The sequence below is a fragment of the Archocentrus centrarchus genome, chromosome 3 (assembly GCF_007364275.1).
Source record: "Archocentrus centrarchus isolate MPI-CPG fArcCen1 chromosome 3, fArcCen1, whole genome shotgun sequence".
In the NCBI taxonomy this organism is placed as follows: Eukaryota; Metazoa; Chordata; class Actinopteri; order Cichliformes; family Cichlidae; genus Archocentrus; species Archocentrus centrarchus.
The window spans coordinates 31,741,155-31,761,284 of record NC_044348.1 but is presented as its reverse complement, the minus strand read 5'-3'; the positions used below and the strand labels follow the sequence as shown (position 1 = coordinate 31,761,284).

General features: G+C 41.7%; 1 protein-coding gene across 1 annotated transcript in view; it reads right to left on the bottom strand.

Moving 5' to 3' along the window:
* Positions 1 to 20,130, bottom strand: part of LOC115772332 (insulin-like growth factor 1 receptor) — a 58,042-nt gene that overhangs the window by 5,006 nt on the left and 32,906 nt on the right. The window contains exons 3-18 of the mRNA XM_030718516.1: positions 12,298 to 12,604; positions 11,810 to 11,946; positions 11,134 to 11,278; positions 9,569 to 9,777; positions 9,215 to 9,341; positions 8,383 to 8,618; positions 6,915 to 7,082; positions 6,613 to 6,820; positions 5,082 to 5,386; positions 4,835 to 4,968; positions 3,680 to 3,839; positions 3,423 to 3,522; positions 2,341 to 2,411; positions 1,195 to 1,424; positions 924 to 1,031; positions 590 to 752 (exon numbers count right to left, since the gene is read on the bottom strand). Coding sequence (XP_030574376.1) covers positions 590 to 752; positions 924 to 1,031; positions 1,195 to 1,424; positions 2,341 to 2,411; positions 3,423 to 3,522; positions 3,680 to 3,839; positions 4,835 to 4,968; positions 5,082 to 5,386; positions 6,613 to 6,820; positions 6,915 to 7,082; positions 8,383 to 8,618; positions 9,215 to 9,341; positions 9,569 to 9,777; positions 11,134 to 11,278; positions 11,810 to 11,946; positions 12,298 to 12,604 — 2,808 coding nt within the window. The remainder of the gene's footprint in view (positions 1 to 589; positions 753 to 923; positions 1,032 to 1,194; positions 1,425 to 2,340; positions 2,412 to 3,422; positions 3,523 to 3,679; positions 3,840 to 4,834; positions 4,969 to 5,081; positions 5,387 to 6,612; positions 6,821 to 6,914; positions 7,083 to 8,382; positions 8,619 to 9,214; positions 9,342 to 9,568; positions 9,778 to 11,133; positions 11,279 to 11,809; positions 11,947 to 12,297; positions 12,605 to 20,130) is intronic.

Here is a 20,130-nt window from a genome sequence, read left to right as displayed (position 1 = left end):
TTTTTCCAACCATAAAAAAAATATAGTACTTTTTCTTCACTGTAAAACAAAGTTGGCACAGTTTTACCAGTAGCCGCCATGACTAAAACATGCCGCTGAATGCTATCCGGTCTTTACGTCTCACGTCCTTTCCGGGTCCAAATAAACAGAAATAAACAGCAATGGCATAAGCAATGGCTGAGTGTGTTTTTTTTCCGAGTCGGATAGGTTTAAACAATCAGGGACACAGCATCGCGGAATACTGATCACGTGACAGTTTGGACCCGGAAATAGAATTCTACGTCATCACTTAACGACCGGATTGTGCATGTGTGAAGCTCGCCAAAGATACACTGACAGGAAGACGTCTCACTCCGTTAAAAAAGAAATAAATAAATCAGTAATAAAAAAACGACTATTATCAACAATTAAATTCGTCATCAACTATTTTTTTTGTTGATTATTGTTGACAATGTCGACTAATCGTTGCAGCCCTACTAAAGACATGCATCCAGCAGTGGTGTGTTTTCTGCTTTACTCTGCAGTTGAATTTTACACTTCATGAGCAAACTCCCAACAACCTGGCAGTGACTCCCAACTCGTCCTTTACCTCCAATCTTCACAGTGAAGTCCTCAGCAACCATACAGTTCCTGGCTGCCAGATCTCGGTGGACAAACTTGTTGGCGTTCAGGTAAGCCATGCCGTCAGCGATCTGCCCCGCCATCTGAAGCATCTTCTTCAGAGGGGGGAGAGACAGGCTTGACCACTGTTGCTGGAGACACGAAGGAGGACAGACAAACATGAATTATCTGACATACACGTGATATTATAAACTGCAACATTGTTTTGATCTTCTTTACAGGAGATGGAGATATAATTCTCTACAGAAATAAATTATTAGTATAAATAATAATTTAATTTGGGTATGACGACCATCCACTACCTCTTTAGGTCGCAGGGAGCGCAAGTAACTCTTCAGGTCTCCTCTCGTCATCAGTTCCATGATAACCAGGGTGGGCTGGCCCTGTGAGACCACTCCCAGGAGGCGAACCTGCAACAAACACGATGACTCAAACAGTGGTCCCCAGGAAACTAATCTAACCATGTTACTATTTGTTCTTGACTAGTCTGTTTTATGAAACCCAAGAAGAAAATACACATCACCCTGCTTTCACTGTAAGATCTGAATTTGTGAGAGTGCGTATACCACATACCACGTGGTGACAATTGAACTCCTTCATGACGGAGGCTTCATTGAGGAATTCAATCCGCTCCCTCATGCTGGCTGACTCGTTAACAGTCTTGATGGCAACACGTGTCTCTGGTTCATCTTTGACCACGCCTTTGGCTATGCCTTCGTACACCATGCCAAATGACCCTTGGCCGAGCTCCCGGCTCAGGGAGATCTTCTCCCGTGCCACCTCCCACTCATCTGGTACGTACACTGCACAGAAAAATGACATTTCTATGTTAGCAGAATGGAGCGGGATTTATTTCACAGAACCAAAAATAAAACAAATAAATTAAAACATCATAATTGCTCATCTGAGATGTCTGGGCAGGTAGTTGAACTCATGAGGGTTAGTGCAGTCATTTTGCATTTGATTTTGATTGATGTACAAGTGTAATATCTTTTCATGGATAAGGCCATGTTAAATTTAGCTAGAAACCGGCTGCCATGACTGAGGCTGCCCCTCATCCAGCGTTAATGTTCAAGTAACGGGCTCAATGTGAGTCTCCACTGGCAATGCGTTGGCAGACCATAGGGACCTACAGACTGCCATCTATCTGCTGAGAGCATCTGTTGCCAAGTATGTATGTAGCACAGCCAGTCTGTAGACTATTCCTGGTTGAGCTGTTGTCGGTCCATCAGTCAGTCACAAAGAGTGAAGTTATACCATTTAAAGAGCTGAAGTGAAACTGAGTGTTAAAAACAATGAAAAGTATCCACTGCAGCCACTGTCTGTGCTTTTCATTTTGTGATCTTTGATGTGCTTTTTTTCATGCTTCTCCCACTCCTGGTGAACTCCACTGTCACTTTCTTCCCTGTTCTGGCCCTGTTCAGCCAATCAGCAATCAACCTACGCACAGGGTCATCTACGTCGAGCTACATGTGGTTGGGATTTGGGAGGATAGCATGGGAGCATGTTTGTGTAGGTTGGAAACCCATCTCTGTAGGCCCTCCGTAAGCCTACAGAGATGCCGCTGAGAGGACTGACAGATCTTGTGATTGGAGTTAAAAACAAACAGGGCTGTAAGGTCAGGGGGATCCTTTTTACTTCTGGCGCCCTAGGTAAAGACCTTGGCACCAACATGGCTGATGGTATTTACTAAATTTTTCACATTCAGGAGTTACTCACTTTCTGCTGCGCTGAAGTACTCCGGGTTCACCGAGGCGTACAGAACTCCATTTCCAAGCCGATCGCTGTTCCTGACCAAAAACAAAAACAAAAGTGTTTAAAGACACAACACAGGGAGCATTAACAAGGTATAATCACATCACATTTTTATTTTACAATAAGCAAAATACAACATTAGCTGTTTTCACAAGTGAACATTTGGGACAACTCTGTGAGAATTAGGCTGGGATATTTCCCACAGCTTTCCTTTCTCACATACAGAATAAAGCAGGAAATCCTCTCCTTCAGAGAGAGTGCATTTGCACTCCTAGATATTTTTCGGCATTTTCATTGAGGCAAGGAAACAGCCTGGATAGAGCAGGAGGCAGCAGACAATGCCCAACTCTCTAGCAGGAACATTAGCTGTGCTTTTCACACGTCTGTGAAATCTGACTTTGTACAAGGGAACTAGTACTAGTGTACTAGTTGTACTAGTTGTACACATGCAACTCTGTCAGGTAAGGCCTAGAAAAGTACAGAGCTGCAGTGCACGTATTGAAATATTTCAGTCTGAAAAACTACTGTGGCTGGCTCAAAATAAATTATTGATTTTACTTTAGGGGCTATTATAGTATGACAGGTGTTGCCGATTTCTTTTGGAGTCTCATTAATTTATATCACTTTAGGGTGTTTTAAAGTTCACACAAATTTATGATCTTAAATTCTCTTCAGGGTAATTTTGGTATTTCAACATAAGCACTAAATATTACAACCACACATTCAAGAGGGTCCCAGTCACACAGCTGAGAAAATTCTAGCTTTATTTGCCTCTTAGTTTTATGGACTACAATTGGCAGAAGCATTTTGCTTTGGTTTGTGTGTTGGTTGCGAATGAATGTGGATCCCAGTGTGACCGCACCACCCATTAGCAAGTTGTTTAAATGTTTATTTGTGGGAAGAAAAAGGAAGGAGTGCATGCTGTTTATGCCTACAATGATTTTCGTGTTGTTTTTTCCTGATACAGTTTGTTTCTGAAAAACTATGGTGTTCTGTTTCTCAACATAGAGCTTTCAGAAGTGATGAAACACTCCTTGTGCACAGACCTTTTCCTGTTGAGGACAACCATCACTCCAACCAGAAGGCAGATGACGATGATGATGGAGATGGGAACAAAGATCATTGCGTAGAAGATATTTTCGTACCCTGTTGGGGTGAACAGTTTGATTAATATCATCGCTGGTTTTTACCTCATTCATGAGCTGTTAGAAAACAAAAAGTTACAGAAATAAAAAAAATAAAAAAACAAAACAAAATGGTGCAATCAAGTTCAATGATGCATGACGGCGTCCGTCTTACTTACGTTCAGCCACGTACAGATCCACAGGTTGTGTCCAGGAGCCGTTGCCAGCCAGAGACGTGGCTCTTACTCTGACTGAGTAGTTTCCCGGACTGAGGTTGGACAGCCGAACGCGACGCTGGGCCTGATACATCTGACCAGATACACATTCATGCTTCTCGGTCTACACACACACACACACACAGAAAAAAGAGCTTATTATGGACTGAGTTTTACTAAATCCAAATCAAACATCCAAGGGCCTGCTGTTTTTAATTTGTACTGTGCAATAAATAGTAAGGACAGGGTTTACAGTGCCAGACCCACTCTGCCTCAAGATGAATAAATAATAAGTCTCATGTCTGGTCAGCGGCATATTTGATTGGTTAACATGTACTTCTGAGACCCAGTGCTGCCACTGTTTTTATGGTGTTTCTAGAACTTTACTCCTGTTTGCTGGTTCAATCTCTTCTGCATATTTAAAAAAAAACAAAAAAAAACATCACTTTCGGAACATTTGGTTAAACTTAATTTACGTCAGACTTGCTCTGAAGTGAAGACTAAAGGAATCTGTCCAAGATAAAAAAAAAAAAAAAAAAAAAAAAAAAAAGAGGAATAATGATCATTTTTTGTTCATTAAAGGGAAAAATAGAGATTATGGGGTTGACTTTGATACTCACAAACTAGAAGACAAGTAAAATGGCTCCAGCTAAATGACTGGCAGACAGGGTAACATAAAAAAATCACTTTAAAGCTCATTTTTATAGACTTGCTTTTATAGCACATCCAGTTTGTATCGTCTGTCTTTTGTCTTCTTTATTGTTATTACTGTTTGTTCTTATTCTCTTATATTCTGGTATTCGTAATGACATTTTTGCCACCGTTTTCATTTCAACTTTATCTTGACTTTAATTTTGCATTTTTTGGTTTGGCATTACTGTGTGGTCTTTTTGCTTCCATTTACATTCTGAACATCCTGCACATATGTCAAAACCCAGTTTTAAAAGCTATTATTAATGACCACTACTTCAGATAAATTGCTTCTTACAGAAAAGAAGAAGGTCTACTTCTTGCAAAAAGAATTCTGAATAAGATGCTGACTTTATTATCTGGCTTCCCAGTCCTTGTAAAATAAATACATAAATATAGTTTAAGGTCCATATACAGATGTGGTCCTACCTCAGTGGCCAGTTTAAACTTGATCTCATACATGAGGATGAGTCCATTGGGACGAGGCGGCTCGGGCCAACGCAGAAACACCCAGTCCTCGTGGCCCTCCCAGGTCACCGGGCCTGGGATGTCATCAGCCTTTTCTAGAAAACCACAGGCAGAGTTGATTACAATGTGCACCACAGAAATCACATGCTTGTCATGTGGCTCTCAAAATTCACCAGTTCCCTGCAATGTTTCAAAACAAATTGCTAACCTGCAGGCTTGGTTCTGGAGAAGACGAACTCTGACGCGCTACAGCGTCGGACCTGTCGATTGCACGCATGAATGTCGATGCGGTAAACGGTGAACGGCTGCAAACCAGAGATCTGCAGCTCACGCTCTGTCACCGATTGCTCCATGAACTCAAATTCTCGGTCCGCCGGATCCGGTTCGGTGGTGCTGTTGTTGCCAGGAACTTGAAGGGGAGGGGCAGTACTACTGTTGCCGTGCAGCTGGTTGCGCCGGGGCTGAGTGGAGTTGGCGATGCCAAACAGATCTCTGCGGCGGCGATCCGGTGGCCTGAAAAGTATATATGGAAGAGAGACTATAAGCATGAAACAGGTGAAATTTAAATGAATAACATTAAGCCCAAGCTGAGTGCAGCAAGCCAATCCTTCATATTTTTGGAGCAGGATGTGAAACACTGCAGTAAACCACAAGGAGATCTGTTGGAGAAACCTGTCTGTCTGCTTCTCAGCTCTTTCAGTTCTGTGCTGATTCCAGAGTGACTGGAATACGTTCTTCACTCAAACTTGAATTTTTAAGTGATCTGCTTCGTTTCTGTTGCCATTTGCCCTTCAGTTCAGCAGCTCAGATGAAGCTCTGTAGGAATACTGTAAACAAAATTACCAAACAGCTCAGATAATTTTCTAGTTACTGAACTTTTACAGGAAAAGTATACAGTACATGCCAAAATGTGATCTATCAAACCCTCTGCTTACACAACTGAGCAACGAGAGATTACCAAGTAGTTCCTTCTGCATGTGCCTTTAATTTCATAAGATTTGGTTGGATGGGTTAGCAGATACTGTTTTTTCCCGTGCTTTCGTCTCATTCAGAATGAAATGCAGACACCTTTTAAAGAGCTTTTGACATTTTTTAAATTTCTTCTAACAGAAAGAGAGAAGTGTTTTCTTTTGCCAAACAGTTCCAACCAATCCGCAAAAGACTCTGGTAGGTGTGTAACAATCACATTAGCAGAGTTCACTGATGTCGTCCCATTCGCACTGGTTTGCACACTGTCCGTTAAAGGTAAAGAAAGAACATGTGATGACACCTGATGTTTATCTTTAGATGCAAGTACACAAATCCGTTTCTTCTGCCCCTGCAAAACATGCCGAGAACTAATTAATCCCACTGGACTGAGCTGCGCACATGTGTATTGAGACAAAGAGAGGTAATGTGATGCAGATGTCTGAAGTGCAGTGCAGCAGGGTGACTTCCTATCTTTATCCAAGTCAAACAGAAACTGAGCCATTATTCAGAGAAATGAGGGGAAAAGTAAATAAATTTGTAGGGAAATTGCAAAAAGGATAAAAAAAAATAAGGACTGTATCATCACTCCTCATTACGCTATGTTCTCGTAACTATTATGCATAATTATACTGTATAATGACAAAAGACTGAAAATTGTGGATGCATTCACTTTTGGTTAGTTTGCATAGGGGTAAAAGTGAAGTTAAACACTGCCGTAGCCACTCCACGGCCTGTGCCACATGGAGAAATAACGATCTTGGGTTAATCACCTTGGTGTGAAAATGGAGTTGTGGAGGAAATTTTCAAAGACTTTTCGGTAGGAGGCGTCAGCAGCTTCAGCCTCCAGGTCTTCCACTGATTTGGGGCAGGGACAACAGGGGCCTTTATCTGCCCCATCGGGATCTGGTTTAGTCGGCTTGGTGTCCTCTTCTTGGTCTCCCACCCCTATGGCAGCGATCCTAATGGGAATCTTCAGTTCTGGAGGAGGAAGAGAAAGATTTGTACTCCATTTGTGACTTAATTATTAGCAGCAGTGGTGACTGTGGAAGCTTGTGCTCATTTGTGTGGTTACCTTTAGAGCAGTAATTGTGCTGATACAGCTCTCGGTCTTCTGCTTGTTGCTGCCATCTTACCAAGTAATACGTCTGGTTCCCATTTGGTGAGACAGGGGGTGACCAGCGTACCACCAGCTGAGTGGATGAGTTAGAGTATGCTCGAACATCCTGAGGCATGGAGGGTGCTGAGAAAGACAGAGACACAAACCGATTTCTGACAACTTTTGAGCAAAGTCTTTTCTCCTTCAGGCTGCCCGTGCAGATGTTATTCCCTGACGTCACAGTGCTGCTATGTCTCTACACTGCAGCTGGACTTATTTAAAGCACTCTTCTATTTCATCTAATTACTGCTGTATATTACAGTTTGTTTAAATCAGTTTATATCCCCTCTCTCTGACTTGCAGCTGTGTTTATTTCAAACAGTCTTCCTCTCCATCTCCTTACATTATGTTTGGATTACATCCAGAAACGCTTTAATTCTGTCAGAGAAATAATCTACTTCTGTTTGCAAAACAAGCAGCAACTGAGCATATGCAGTATGATGGTTTTAAGGTATACCACACCATTTACTATAAAATATACTGCAAAGATATGATCTTCAGTAGCATCACAATTATTTGCTACTTTTGATGCACTAATAAAGGGACAGGATGTAGTTGCTAATTCAAACCACCAGAGGTCAGTGACAGTTTGACAACAGCCAAACAGTCAAGCCAGCTGAAAACAATGCCATGTATTGGTGGGGATACAGTAATCCACCTCTGGGATTGTTTTGAATGACAGAGGTCTATTGAATGATAGAGGTGAGTCGAACAACACAGACAAAGCTACAGTATAGTAGCGGCCCCAGCAGGATACTCGCAACACCACAACTAAAGCTGGACGAGGTAAATATCTTGTGTTTTTTCAGTTGGCTAATTTATGATAAGATTTTGCACTAAAACCAAAGGATGAGGCTTTAGTTTTGGGTTGGTTTATACGGCACAGCTGTGGTTAGCACTGGTGCCTCATAGCGAGAAGGTTCCTTATTTGAATGTGCCGTGGAATTTGCATGTTCTCCCTGCGCTTGTGAGGGTTCTCCCCGGGTACTCTGGTTTCCTCCCACAGTCCAAAGACACACGTTAGGTTAAATGGTGATTCTAAATTGGTGTGAATGTGAATAAAGCAGAGGTAGATAAAGTGCTGAAGAATAAATCGTTATATGAATGTATGGTTAAAAATGGGTTTTACAGGCTTAAGCACTATGAGTAGCCAGTAACACCAGAAAAGTGTGACATAAATGTTGTTTCGTTTCAATTTCTTTGCCATTTCAGCTACTTATGTTAAAGGAAAACAAACACAGAGACTTTAATTACTTTGGGATATTTAGTGGAGGTTTAGTCAAACAACAAGCCCCTGGTTACTCTAACAAAAACAAAAACATGTACTTTCTCCGCTGTCAGAACACAGACTGTAACTTTTGATCTGTGCCGTTATAGTGTTTACCTGAGGGGCTGGTGCGGATGTAGACCACCTTGCTCTTGGCTCCTGGCATGTGTCTGTCCTCCACTGTAAGTGTGATAGCTTTAACAAAGATGGCGTACTGTGTCCACGGCTTCAGGTTGGACAGCAGAACTCCAGGGTCTAACTCCTTGTCGGTCCTCAGCTCCACATCCACCATATTCCAGCTGTTGGAGCCACAGCCATCCTGTCCCTCAAACTCTGTGATGTTCTGGTACGGCCTGGAAGAAATGGGTAATTATTCATTTATTCATGTACACCTATTTAATTCTTGTGTTTTTGGTGATGCAATTGAATAATGGCAGGCATATCTGAGCCATGAGGAGGAGGAGGAGACTCATCTTCCTCACAATAATGCTTAAAACAGACAGAAAGCCATATTTCCATCATGATTTCTACATTGCTATTATTTGTTTGTTGCTTGGCTCGCACTCTTTTAATACACCATCTCTTTCCATCAGTTTTTCCCCTCATTCTTCTGCAGTGATTTAACACTAAAATGTCCACTTAAGCTCAGCTCCTAATATCCGCTTAATAGTTGTGGCTGGAAAACCATTAAGTGAGATTTCCTTTTGCAGATTTTCTGGAAATTTGTTTAAACTGTACTCTAAATTTGGATAGAAACGTGGTTAGAGAAAAGCTTGTTTCCTGTATTTTAAGTCCTGTTGGAACTTCACCTCTGACTTCCAAAAGACTACACTTTTTTTTTTCCTCCTTAAAAAATGTCGACTGATAAACCAGGCGGGATCAAGATTCAGTTCAGTAATTCTCAGCCTCACAAATTCTGCAGGTAAACTTAAATAAATCGAAAACGTACGCTTCTTTGTAGTAGACAATAAAGCTGATGAGGTCTCTGTAGTCGGGGGGCCGGTAGCGCTGCCATGTCAGCTTGATCCTTGTGCTGCTGGTGCTGTTGGACTTAAACTTCAGAATAGTGCTTTCACCTACAGAGGGAGCAAGGAGTTAAAAAAAATGTATGTGCGTTAATGCGCAGCAATTAGTACTGTTGACAGAGTGGTGCAGTAAATACTGACATGAGGAGCAGGACAGCATCGGGCTCAAAAGAGGTGTTTGCAAACTGCTAGTAAACTAGAGTGATCCCAGCACATGAACTGGACATAGCAATTTAAATGTTTGTGGTTTTCAAACTGAAGCTCATTTTGACCCTTACAGCTGGCTCTGTCGCCGTTGTTTCGGAAATCACTTTCATCAAAGCGGCCCTGGATGCCTGTCTTGTTCCACATTTTGCGGATCTCAGACATGCACAGCTTCGGGTTGGCTCGGAAGAACAGCTTTCCTGTTTTGATGGTTAGATTGTGCTGCTTCCAGTCCCAAAGATACTGTAACTGTTGGTTGTCGAATGCAGAGAAGGCATACATGCTAGAGGGCAAAAAGAGGAGGAGATGAACGGATTACAGTCATCAATATGCTGCTTCATTCAACATTCATTCGTGTATGTTTATGAGTGTATTGTGTGCATAGTGATTCATGTTAGGCTGAGAGCCAACTTTCCCACCAAAGTTGAGGCCTTATTTTCAGCATGTAATGGAAAACTACAAAACATTCCCACTGGTGACTTTTCTATTAGAGGAAGCTATGCTAATTGAACAAAATGTAGCTATTTAGCTCTTCTTGGTAGATCTCCATTTTAGCTTGAGGTTTAATGACCCAGTTAGATAGCAGAGGGACTGCTTGAGAGCAGGATAAAAAAAAAAATCACCTGGCAAATCTGATTAACCAGGGGCTGATATTTTTTTGTGCTGGAGAGGACTTTTTATGATTCACTGGGTAACACCCAGACATCAAGGAATGACTGTAATGTGGGCCCTGGGACAGTAAGATTCCTGTGAACTCTAAGACAAACAGATGGAGGGGGAGCAAAGGCCTCTCAATGACCCTGAGAGAACCTTTCCTGGGACTGCCGCAGGTTCACTTCGTTCAGGGTCTCTTTAAAAAGGGAACATGTGCAGTTAACTGGTCTCCAAAAGAAAAAAAGAAAGAATTTTGAGCACATTGCATATGACAGTTCTTATATATTAGCCTAAAACAGATGCCAGAAATTAAGATTCAGATTATAACTCAATTTTGACTAAATATTTAGTTGCTCTGATTTGCATTTGTTGAGCATTAATTACTTCAGCTATCAGGCCTCTCTACTATGGATCCAACTTCCAGTTTGGATTCAGGAAACAGACACTAGTCTTAGGCTGCTGAGGGGCTTTCCATGTTGCACTGACTGTTTCTTCTTCACTCATCTCTTTTCAGTACCTGTGTGTTTATACACCACCACTCATTGCCCTCACCACCAACTGGTTGTGGGAGATGACTGCCCCAACCTGAGCCTGGTTCTGCTGGAGCATTCTTCCAGTTAAAAGGGAGTTTTTCCTTCCCACCGTCGCCAAGTGCTTGCTCATAGGTGGTCATGTGATTAAGTGCCTTGAGGCAACTGTTGTTGTGAACTGGCACTATATCAATAAAACTGAATTGAATTAATGACTAGAACTAATTAATATTCAGGTAAATCCTTGAGAAAAGGACAGGAGCAGAAATGAGCTCAGAGTGTGACCATACACAAACATCTATCTCCACTGTAAGGCACTGGAGATTAAACCTTGGCTGTATGTTTATCCCTGTAGAGAAGTGTGTGTGTGTGTGTGTGTGTGTGTGTGTGTGTGTGTGTGTGTGTGTGTGTGTGTGTGTGTGTGTGTGTGTGTGTGTGTGTGTGTGTGTTCCTACTCTTCATGAAGGCTTTCGCCATCAATGTATCTCAGGCTGCGGAGGAAGGCCAGGGAGCTCAACGTGTGCGAGTGTGTGATCCGCACATAACCAGTCACCCTTTGGATCAAACCTGTGAAACTCTCCAGCTCTGCCACCATGTTGTCTAAAGACACAGACACCCACAAACACATTCATGTTATTACTCATTTTATTCACACATCTTAATCTATTAATGTATTTATCCCCTCAGTTCTTCATTACTGGCTTATTATCATTTTAATTAATTCCTGTGATATATGTGCTGTTACAGTAATGGATACTCATATTAAACATGGCTAAAATTTCTTGTTTCAGGCAGCAGATTAAGTCACAGGCTACGCAAAAGCCCAATATAAGACAAATAAAGATTATTTTGTACTGTGAATTACCTTTTTACCTTATAATAACATTATTATAGAGTCATTTAAAAAAATTATAATTCCTGGGGACAGCTTTCCTGAATGGACAATGGAATATCCTCAAGTTGTTCTCAGCTGACCTTCTCAGGTGGCAAAATCTGAGCCGAATTCCCTTTGTTTAACGGTATGAATCTAACACATCTTTATAATGTTCTACACCAGCTGAGAAACTCCTCAGCCCTCTCTCACAAAGAAACGTATTAACAGTAGTGTTGCTGTTACACTGCAGTACTTACGGCCTCTGCGGATGTTGATATGCAGGTTGCCTTTGATAACAGTGCAGCCTTTGAGAGACTGAGCGGCATCCATGGAGTCAATGACCTTCTCTTCACATACTTTATCGCACAGACCATCACAGGCTGTGCAGAACATACTGGAGACAGACAGAGAGAGGCAGGAGACAGTGAATGTACAGCGTCATTTTACTGACAGACATCTATTTGCCAAACTACTTTAGCGCTCCTCTGACATATTTTTTTTGGTTTGTTTTTCATTTCTGTCCCTGAAAGATTTGACGTCAACATTTCACAGAAGCAGCCAAAGCATGTCTAGGCGAAATTCCTCCGCATGCTTTGTGGCCTTCGCTATTTTGAAGGCCACACAGAGACTATGATGGTTGGCTGTTTCTAAGCTAACTATATCAGTTGAACTAAATTCAGTTTTAGTAATGCAACAATTATGAGGGTGTGAAATCAGGATAAGTTCAGGGTGAACTGTAGCTCACCTGTTTGGTGCGGTGCGTGTGTACCCAGATGGACATTCAGGCATGCATTCTCCTCCATGGATAATGAAGCTATCAAAGTCGGGGAGGTGGACTTTGGAGCAAAGCTCAGCACTGATGCAGCGCCAGCCCTCGAACTTGTAGGTACCTGGCGGGCAGTCAGCCACACAGTGGCCTTGGTAGTAGTAATGCACACATGCAGCACATGCTGTGTCACTATCAGGGACTGTGCAGCTGCCCAGACACTGAAGATGGCAGCACTCGCCGTCTGCTGTGCAAGCTCGCTGTGCACACTTCTCTGGGCACCCAACTGGGAGGACAGAGCAGAAAGGGGACTATTTTAGCCAGAAATTAGTGAACATTGAAAAAAAAAAAACATCAGGGCATCCATCGGAAATATATTACACAAGTGGGGTTGTCTGCTTTTTAGCCTACAAACTCAACAATCCTAATAGGAAACACTAAATGCTACATGGCCTGCACTTAAAAAAATAACTTTCTGCTTTACAAGAATACAAAACACTTTTCAGTGTTCTTCATTCACCTGTTCACACACACATACACATACTCAAATAAATGGTGGCAGTGCTGCCATGCTATCCTAGCCTGTCATTGCGAGCAACTGTAGTGTCTTGCTCAATGACACCCTGGCCTATGGAGGGGCCGAGGATCTATCAGCCAATCCTGAGATTAGTTGATAACCTTTTCTACCTCTTGAGCCCCAGTGGCCATGTTAAAGGTAGTAAAACTGAAAAACTCGGCAGAATTCACTGCTCCTTTAAATGTTTCCTACAGTGTTTCACGTGCGCATGTTTTGCATATAAGATTATCATGCAAATCTAGGTTTGCTGCAACAGGAAGGATTCTCACCCTGAGGACAGACCAAAAAAGTTTGAGGTATAAGGTTTTAGCCTAATCTTAGAGCACAATGTGACATTTTTATTAGCTGGCTATCTTTTAACTGATATTAAACTCCTTTGAAATAAAAGAAAAAGCTTCTCAAACTAGACAAACAGTTGCTGACAGTCAAGTAAAATCAAGCCAAGGCGGTATATTTATAAACAACAGCTGTTAATTAAAGTGCTAGAAAGCTAATAATAATAATAATCATAATCATAATACAATAAAACACATGAAAAAAACAAACAAATGAAAAACAGATCACCAGCAAAACTACGCAAGTAAATAGCATTCAAACCTCAGTTTGGTTTAAAAGCCAAAGATTAAAAATTGGTTTTCAAATGAATTTTAAAATAAGTCCAGATGTGAAGGGGCAGTCTGCTCCACAATTTAGGAGCAGCTACCACAAAAGCCCAATTTTCTCTATGTTTTAAGCTGGAATTCAGACAACTAGGAGCATCTGCACAGCATGAGAAAAATAAAACTTTTGAACTCACTGTTTAACCTTTAGTACCAGTACAAACAAGTTAAATTATCATTAACAAAATACCTAAATGTCACTACTCCCGTTGCTGCAAATTCATAATTAACAACCAAACAGAGTTTGCAGTAAATATAAAAGCATAAGACTTAAATACAACCAGACAGCCCTCAGTGTGAACATACCTCTGTTATGACACCACTGGGTTCAGCTCTGATTAAATGTTTTGCATTTACCGGTGAATGACTGACTATACATGCATGGATGCGCCCAGATTAAAGCTTGTAAAATGCCAAGAGCCACATATGTATCATATCCAACCAACCACATTTGAATTTTTGTTTCCTTAGTCTTACAATTATAAAAGGTAACCCAGCCACGGGGAGCCACAAGCTAGTGTACTCTTGGTGTTGGTCCCAAGCCCGGATAAATGGGGAGTGCTGCGTCAGGATGAGTGTCAAATATCTGCCAAATCAAACATGCAGATGATAAAGGATGAGATTTCCACGCCAGATTGGTCAGGGCCTGGGTGACAGAGGAGGATGCTAGGTATAGTGTAACGTGGAGGCAGATGATCCATTTTGGTGATCCCTAAAGAACCAGCCAAAAGAAGGTGCAGTAGTAGCGATAGTCTTACAATTATAAAAGGTGCTTTGAGCTGCTCCATTATTTCCCCAAGTGGTCACCACAGCACATGGATATGCATATTTGATTTGGCAAGGTCTTTAGGCATCCCGACAAAAGCCTCCCATTTATCCGGGCAGGGGACCAACATGTGGAGCACACTAGCTTGTGACCCCCCAAGGCTGGGTTTGTGTCTCCTCGTTGTGTCGAACCATGAATCTTTCTGCATGTAAGGAAAATGTGTTAACACTACACCATGGACACACTCGTAATCTTACAAATATAAATGCAGCAAACTTTATCCAACAACGAGGTTTTATTTAACGGAGTTCACATTACTGCTGAGCCCTGTGCGCCACATGGGGATCATCCTTGATCCATTTCAGGTTTTCCAGCCAGCAGAGCTACAAATAACTCATCCAGTTGCTGTGGTGTCCCTCTAAATAAGAGGATATTGTAACTGATGACAGGAAAAAGTGACTGAGGAGCTCCACAAGAAAAACACCATATTGACATACATATAGAGAGCAGCCACACCTCGTCCTGGCCTTTGTCTCTGCGGCGGGGGAATTTAAATGAAGCGTGATGGACAACAAAACACCAAGGCAGCTTATTTGACTAGCTGACACATACCTTCACCACCACCACACAGTGAGCAGCAGCAGCCTTTAACCCAGCTTTACTGTCAGCAGCTCACTGCTTCAACATGACAGTACAGAGACATAAGCTGACTGGCTCAAACTGACTCTAAAGAGTAACGTGTCTGCCACAGAAACAAACAATCTGCTATGGAAAAACTGTAAATCCCTGCTTGAAACTATTTGGTTGTGTGTCCTTTGAGGCATAAACAAGGGGACAATGATTTCTGAACCCAAATAAACTGTAATTTTGATTGTGTTATCCACTTAGGTTAGCCAAAGGCTGTTTAAACCAACACCAAACAATGCAAAGTTATAAGAAATGACGTGTTGTTTATAGGATGCTGAGTGATAAAACACTGGAACACGTTTCAACATGCTGCCTCCACCGGCTCTGTCAAACAAACCAAAGACAACGGGCTAGAGGAGATACATATGCCTACTCCCTTTTATTTATATTTCAGTAATTTATCCAGAGACTTGTTATATTACAGTGAAAGAGCTGGACACTCTCTGTAAAGCACTACAAAACAGATGTCAGCAGAAGGCATCACAGACTAAACCACGCATTTTTTTTTTAGTGTTAACGCTGTATTCATACAATTTCTGAACAATCCTAAAACACTAAACAGCAGCACCTCAGACCGGTGCACCAAACAGCTGAATTTGTTATCTGTTAATCTGCTTCTGAGTTTTTTGACTGGTACTTTAAGTGTCAGTAAGTAGTGGAAAGAAACAGGTTCTCTGATAGAGGACTGAGGAAATCAGCCAGCACAGTTTGGCATTTTTGCTTTAATATGATTAAAAACCAAGCACTGATTGTCAAAATGATTAATTTTCTGATGATCAACCAATCAGTTAGTAGACCTATTTTTCTTGCTGATGTTGAGTAACAATATCGACTGGGAAATGACTTGCCTATAAAACTTTTCATCCATTGTGACATTACCCATTGGTTTGTGAAGTCCTGTTTTAAAGCCTCAACTCTTAGCATTTAGGCTAGAGAGCTAATGCTAGAAACTTGGTTAGTAAGGTGCCTTTGTAAAGTGCATGGGTGCATTACACTCCAAATAGCTGCCAATTTATTCTTAGTACAATTCAAATAACAGGGTTTCCATCAGGAAAGCTTTTAAACACAGCAGCTGTAACGGGCGGGAGGGGATTCCGTAAAATTTAATGTTGTGCTCGGTTCATGTAGCGCTATCCACACACCCATATAATGCTAACCAAAATGTGGCAGCACTGAAAGAACAGTGTGCAGCTCTGCACACAGCAGGAGAGAGGAGGGACACAGTGGGGAATTTATTTACAACTTCCAGAGAGAAAGCACCTTATACATCCCAGCGAGAGCACTGAATCATAGACCGCCTTGTTTGTATGCAGTGATCAAAGATTTAGCCTTCCTTAATTAGTCAGTATAAGCAAATGGTTATAACATGAACATTTAAAACCATGTTAGGTCAAGCTGTGTATTTGTATGAATAAAAACCAGTTAACAGGAATAGTAGACTAATATGATACATTAGCTAAAGGGTATTAGCTGTTTCTAAAGTAAAGGTAGGGGTTGTCCTAGTGGATGTTTGATCTGTCGCAGGTTTTACGTCATATAAACCCTCTCATTTATCCAGGCTTGGGACCAGCACTATGACTACACTAGCTTATAACCTCCTGAGGATTGTTTCTCCTCCCAGAATTGAACCAGGACTCTTTTTTGAGCAAGGCAAATTTGTTAACCACTACACCATGGAGCCACACCTGTTTTACAAAGTATATACAAGTGTTGCTAGTGTTGAGGACCAGCATGGGGATCACCAGGCTGTAGAAAACCCTGAATAAGAAGCTAAAGCACCTGTTGGTTGGGCTCTTAGCACATTTAACCTTACTCAGCTATATTACCTACCAGCTAAATGTAGAAGTTCTCCAAAAGGCAACCACAGGACCCAGTTAAGCTCAATTTAAGTGACTCAAATTTGAGTCCTAGAAGACAGTTGCTGGTTCAAGCCCATTTGACACTGACTAATCCCCTCCTAACATTGAAGTTTAATAAAGTTTAAATGGTTGATTTATTTAAAAAGAAATTTTTTTTGTAAATTCTGCAAATTCCGTATGACCAAATGTACCGTACTGATAGCATCCAAATACAGAAACCTAGGAAAAGCCTAATTGTAATATTAATTACAAATCAAAACTCAACTACAGAATCCAGCTGTCAGGCATTGAAGCATCACTGGCTAATCTGACCATTTGTCATTTCTTCTTAGGCGACATAGGAAGTTCCTGAAATCTGCTGTCCTTCCCGGATTGGGCAGTGACCATGAGATGACCTTCTAGTCCGTCTCCCGACTGACACAAAAGCCAATCAGAGCCTTCAGACTGTGTGGTCCCACTGACCATTCAGCAGACTGTTTGTGCTCAGCAGGAGGAAACCAGTGCAGCATTTCACTGGCACAAAATGTTCTTTCTCTGCTCAGAGCCCCTGCCAGCCCCCCAAAATTCCATCTTGCCCTCTGACCTCTTGCAATGCGGTTATGTGAGCTGGAAAGGTGTAATTTTGAAATGCGATAATGTACAGCCTGAGGTCCACAGAGGGCTGGGTGAGAAGGAGAGAGAGTCTCTGCCTGAAGTTTGGCTCAGGCTGGAGCTGCTAGCATGCAATCGCTTGAACACAACTCCCTGACTGACCAGTGGAGGGAGGTGGAGGGGTCACTGGGTGCATACAGTAGTGCAGATCAGCATTCAGCTGGACATCTGCAACATAAAGCTTCCCAGTTTTTATCCCCCTTACTACACTTTTAGAGACAGGTTGATGCAGAGCTGCAGCAAAAGGGAAGAAAATGGAAACAGAGGAGGAGAATAAAAAAGAGGAAGTGTGAAGGAAAGAGGATGGACTGCAGAACTGGGAAGAGATGGGAACAAGGAAGAGGGAATATGGAGAAGTGAAGTAGAGAAAGAAGGGATTTAAGATGGAAATTAAGATGCATATTGCACCTTCCACACACACACACACACACACACACACACACACACACACACACACACACACACACACACACACACACACCATCGTGAGGGAGACAGCCAGACAACACAAACAAACACATACAGAAATAAGCTGGTTGTAAATGTAACAGGAAAGTATACCATTCAAAAATACTACTGTAGTGCCCTTTCAGGAAGAGTAAGTAAATATATCACATTCAAGCAACCATTTTGTTCGTGTTTTGAAAGCTGAAAGAATAAACTCACTGAATGTGTCTGTGCTATTGTTCTAAATGTGACTGTCCAGAACCAGCAGACTGAGGGTTACAGCTTTCTTGAGACCCACTCACCCAAACAACAGGAGTGACTGAAGATGTCAGGAAATCAAGAGGGGGAAAAAAAATAAATTAAATAAAAACATGTCCAACTATCTTTGTGCAAAGCAAAGATTGCCAGAGCAATTAAACTTTTTAAAATTTAGAAGTTCACACCCCATTCCACACAATTTTTTCTATCCAGCATTAGCAATAAACCAGAAAATTGGTGATGTAGTAGCTCATCTGGCTCATGATCCATCACAATTCAGAGGTTATTTTAATGTGTTAAGTACAGAAAGAAGGGGATAAGTTTTCTTGTCATTCGTTGGCTATGTTGCCCAAACAAAGGAGAACTAAGATCCATAACTTCTGTAGATTTACTGCAGTTTTTCGCTGTGGATGGAGCAGCTACAAAGTTCTCTTTTCTTCACTTGCTGATCAGGTGGTTGATGAAGCACCTCCAGCTGTTTCCCAGTAAAGGTTTAATAGTGGTTACATTTTTCTATTGCAGGTTATTTTTAGTCACTAATTAGGGATCGAAGTATAAAAATATTTTGACGGAGCCCCTCGGTACCAAACGGCAGCAAACTGTGGTTATAGCGATGTATCTAACAGCTGAAATTCTCAGCACCGCGAACACACGTAAACACAAGTAAATTATATAATGACATATAATGACAAGAGACCCAGCAAAGGTAAAATTACATTAACACACACACACACGTGTAGAGAGCAGCGGAGGCTTGGAAAAACGTGTCTGCGATAATCCACATGCTATTACAGAACTTGAATGCTGCTAATGTGGGAGAAACGCTCCACTTACATGGTGACACCTGAGCGCTGCAGAGTTTAAACGAAGCATCGAAGCAACAAATTTGTGTAGAGGATTTTTTATAATCGAATTATTCGAGTTATTCGAGGAATCGTTGCAACCCTACTTAACTGCAAGCAAAATTTGTGTGAAGACACATTTAGGTGATCATTATGTACAAGTTTTGCTGTTAATACTGTAAGCAGAACAGCGATTCCTATGAACTGTGGACGCACTGACGGGCGCCTCACTATGGCCTGAGCTCATCAATCCTTCAGCCAGATGAGCTAGAAAGGATCTAAACAGAATTCTACTTAAATAAAATTTTATTTTACCTGAATGCAGTTTGTTGGTGATCGACTCTAACATTTAGTTGACTAGTAAAACAAATACTTGGACTTCTTGGCAAGTGAAAGAGAAGACCAGTATATGTTGGTTGTGTGGCAGTCTGATTGAATCCTCGTTACCCAGCTATTCAGAGCATGTGCTACATATATCTAACTGTGGAAAGTTACCAGGCACAGCAGATTGTGTGTGTGTGTGTGTGTCTGTCTGTCTGGCTGTTCGTGTAGCTTGCTATACTGGACTATTTAAGTGATGTCAGCATTTCCCCTAACCTCAGAAAACAAGCTGGTTAATAAAATCATGTAAATTATCAGGAAAGCGCAGCTGAAAGAAATAAAACTGCAAAAACAATGAATTAACAGCTTGATCAAAACCCACTGCTTGCTGACAAAGGTGGTTCTCACTGTTATTGCAGCATTTGCATGGGAACAGGTTGTGCTTCATATTCCCATTAACCAGTAATGATCTGTTTGTTTGCTTTCCATTGGGTTGGGGGTCACTGAGAGTTAAGTGATGGGTTGGTAAAAGTTTTTGTAGGTAGTTGTGTGCTTCCATTTGGTAAAACTGTTCCATTCCATCATTATAGAGCACCATGGCTGTGGGATAAAGATCGCTGTTGTGGGTCAAAAAGCCGATACAGTGCTTCCAGGGAAACAGAAATACCAGCCCTGCGGGAAGGCAGGCTGGGAAACTCACACCAGTCACCAGCTAAACGGAGTATGCCTGGATTTTTGCCTCTAC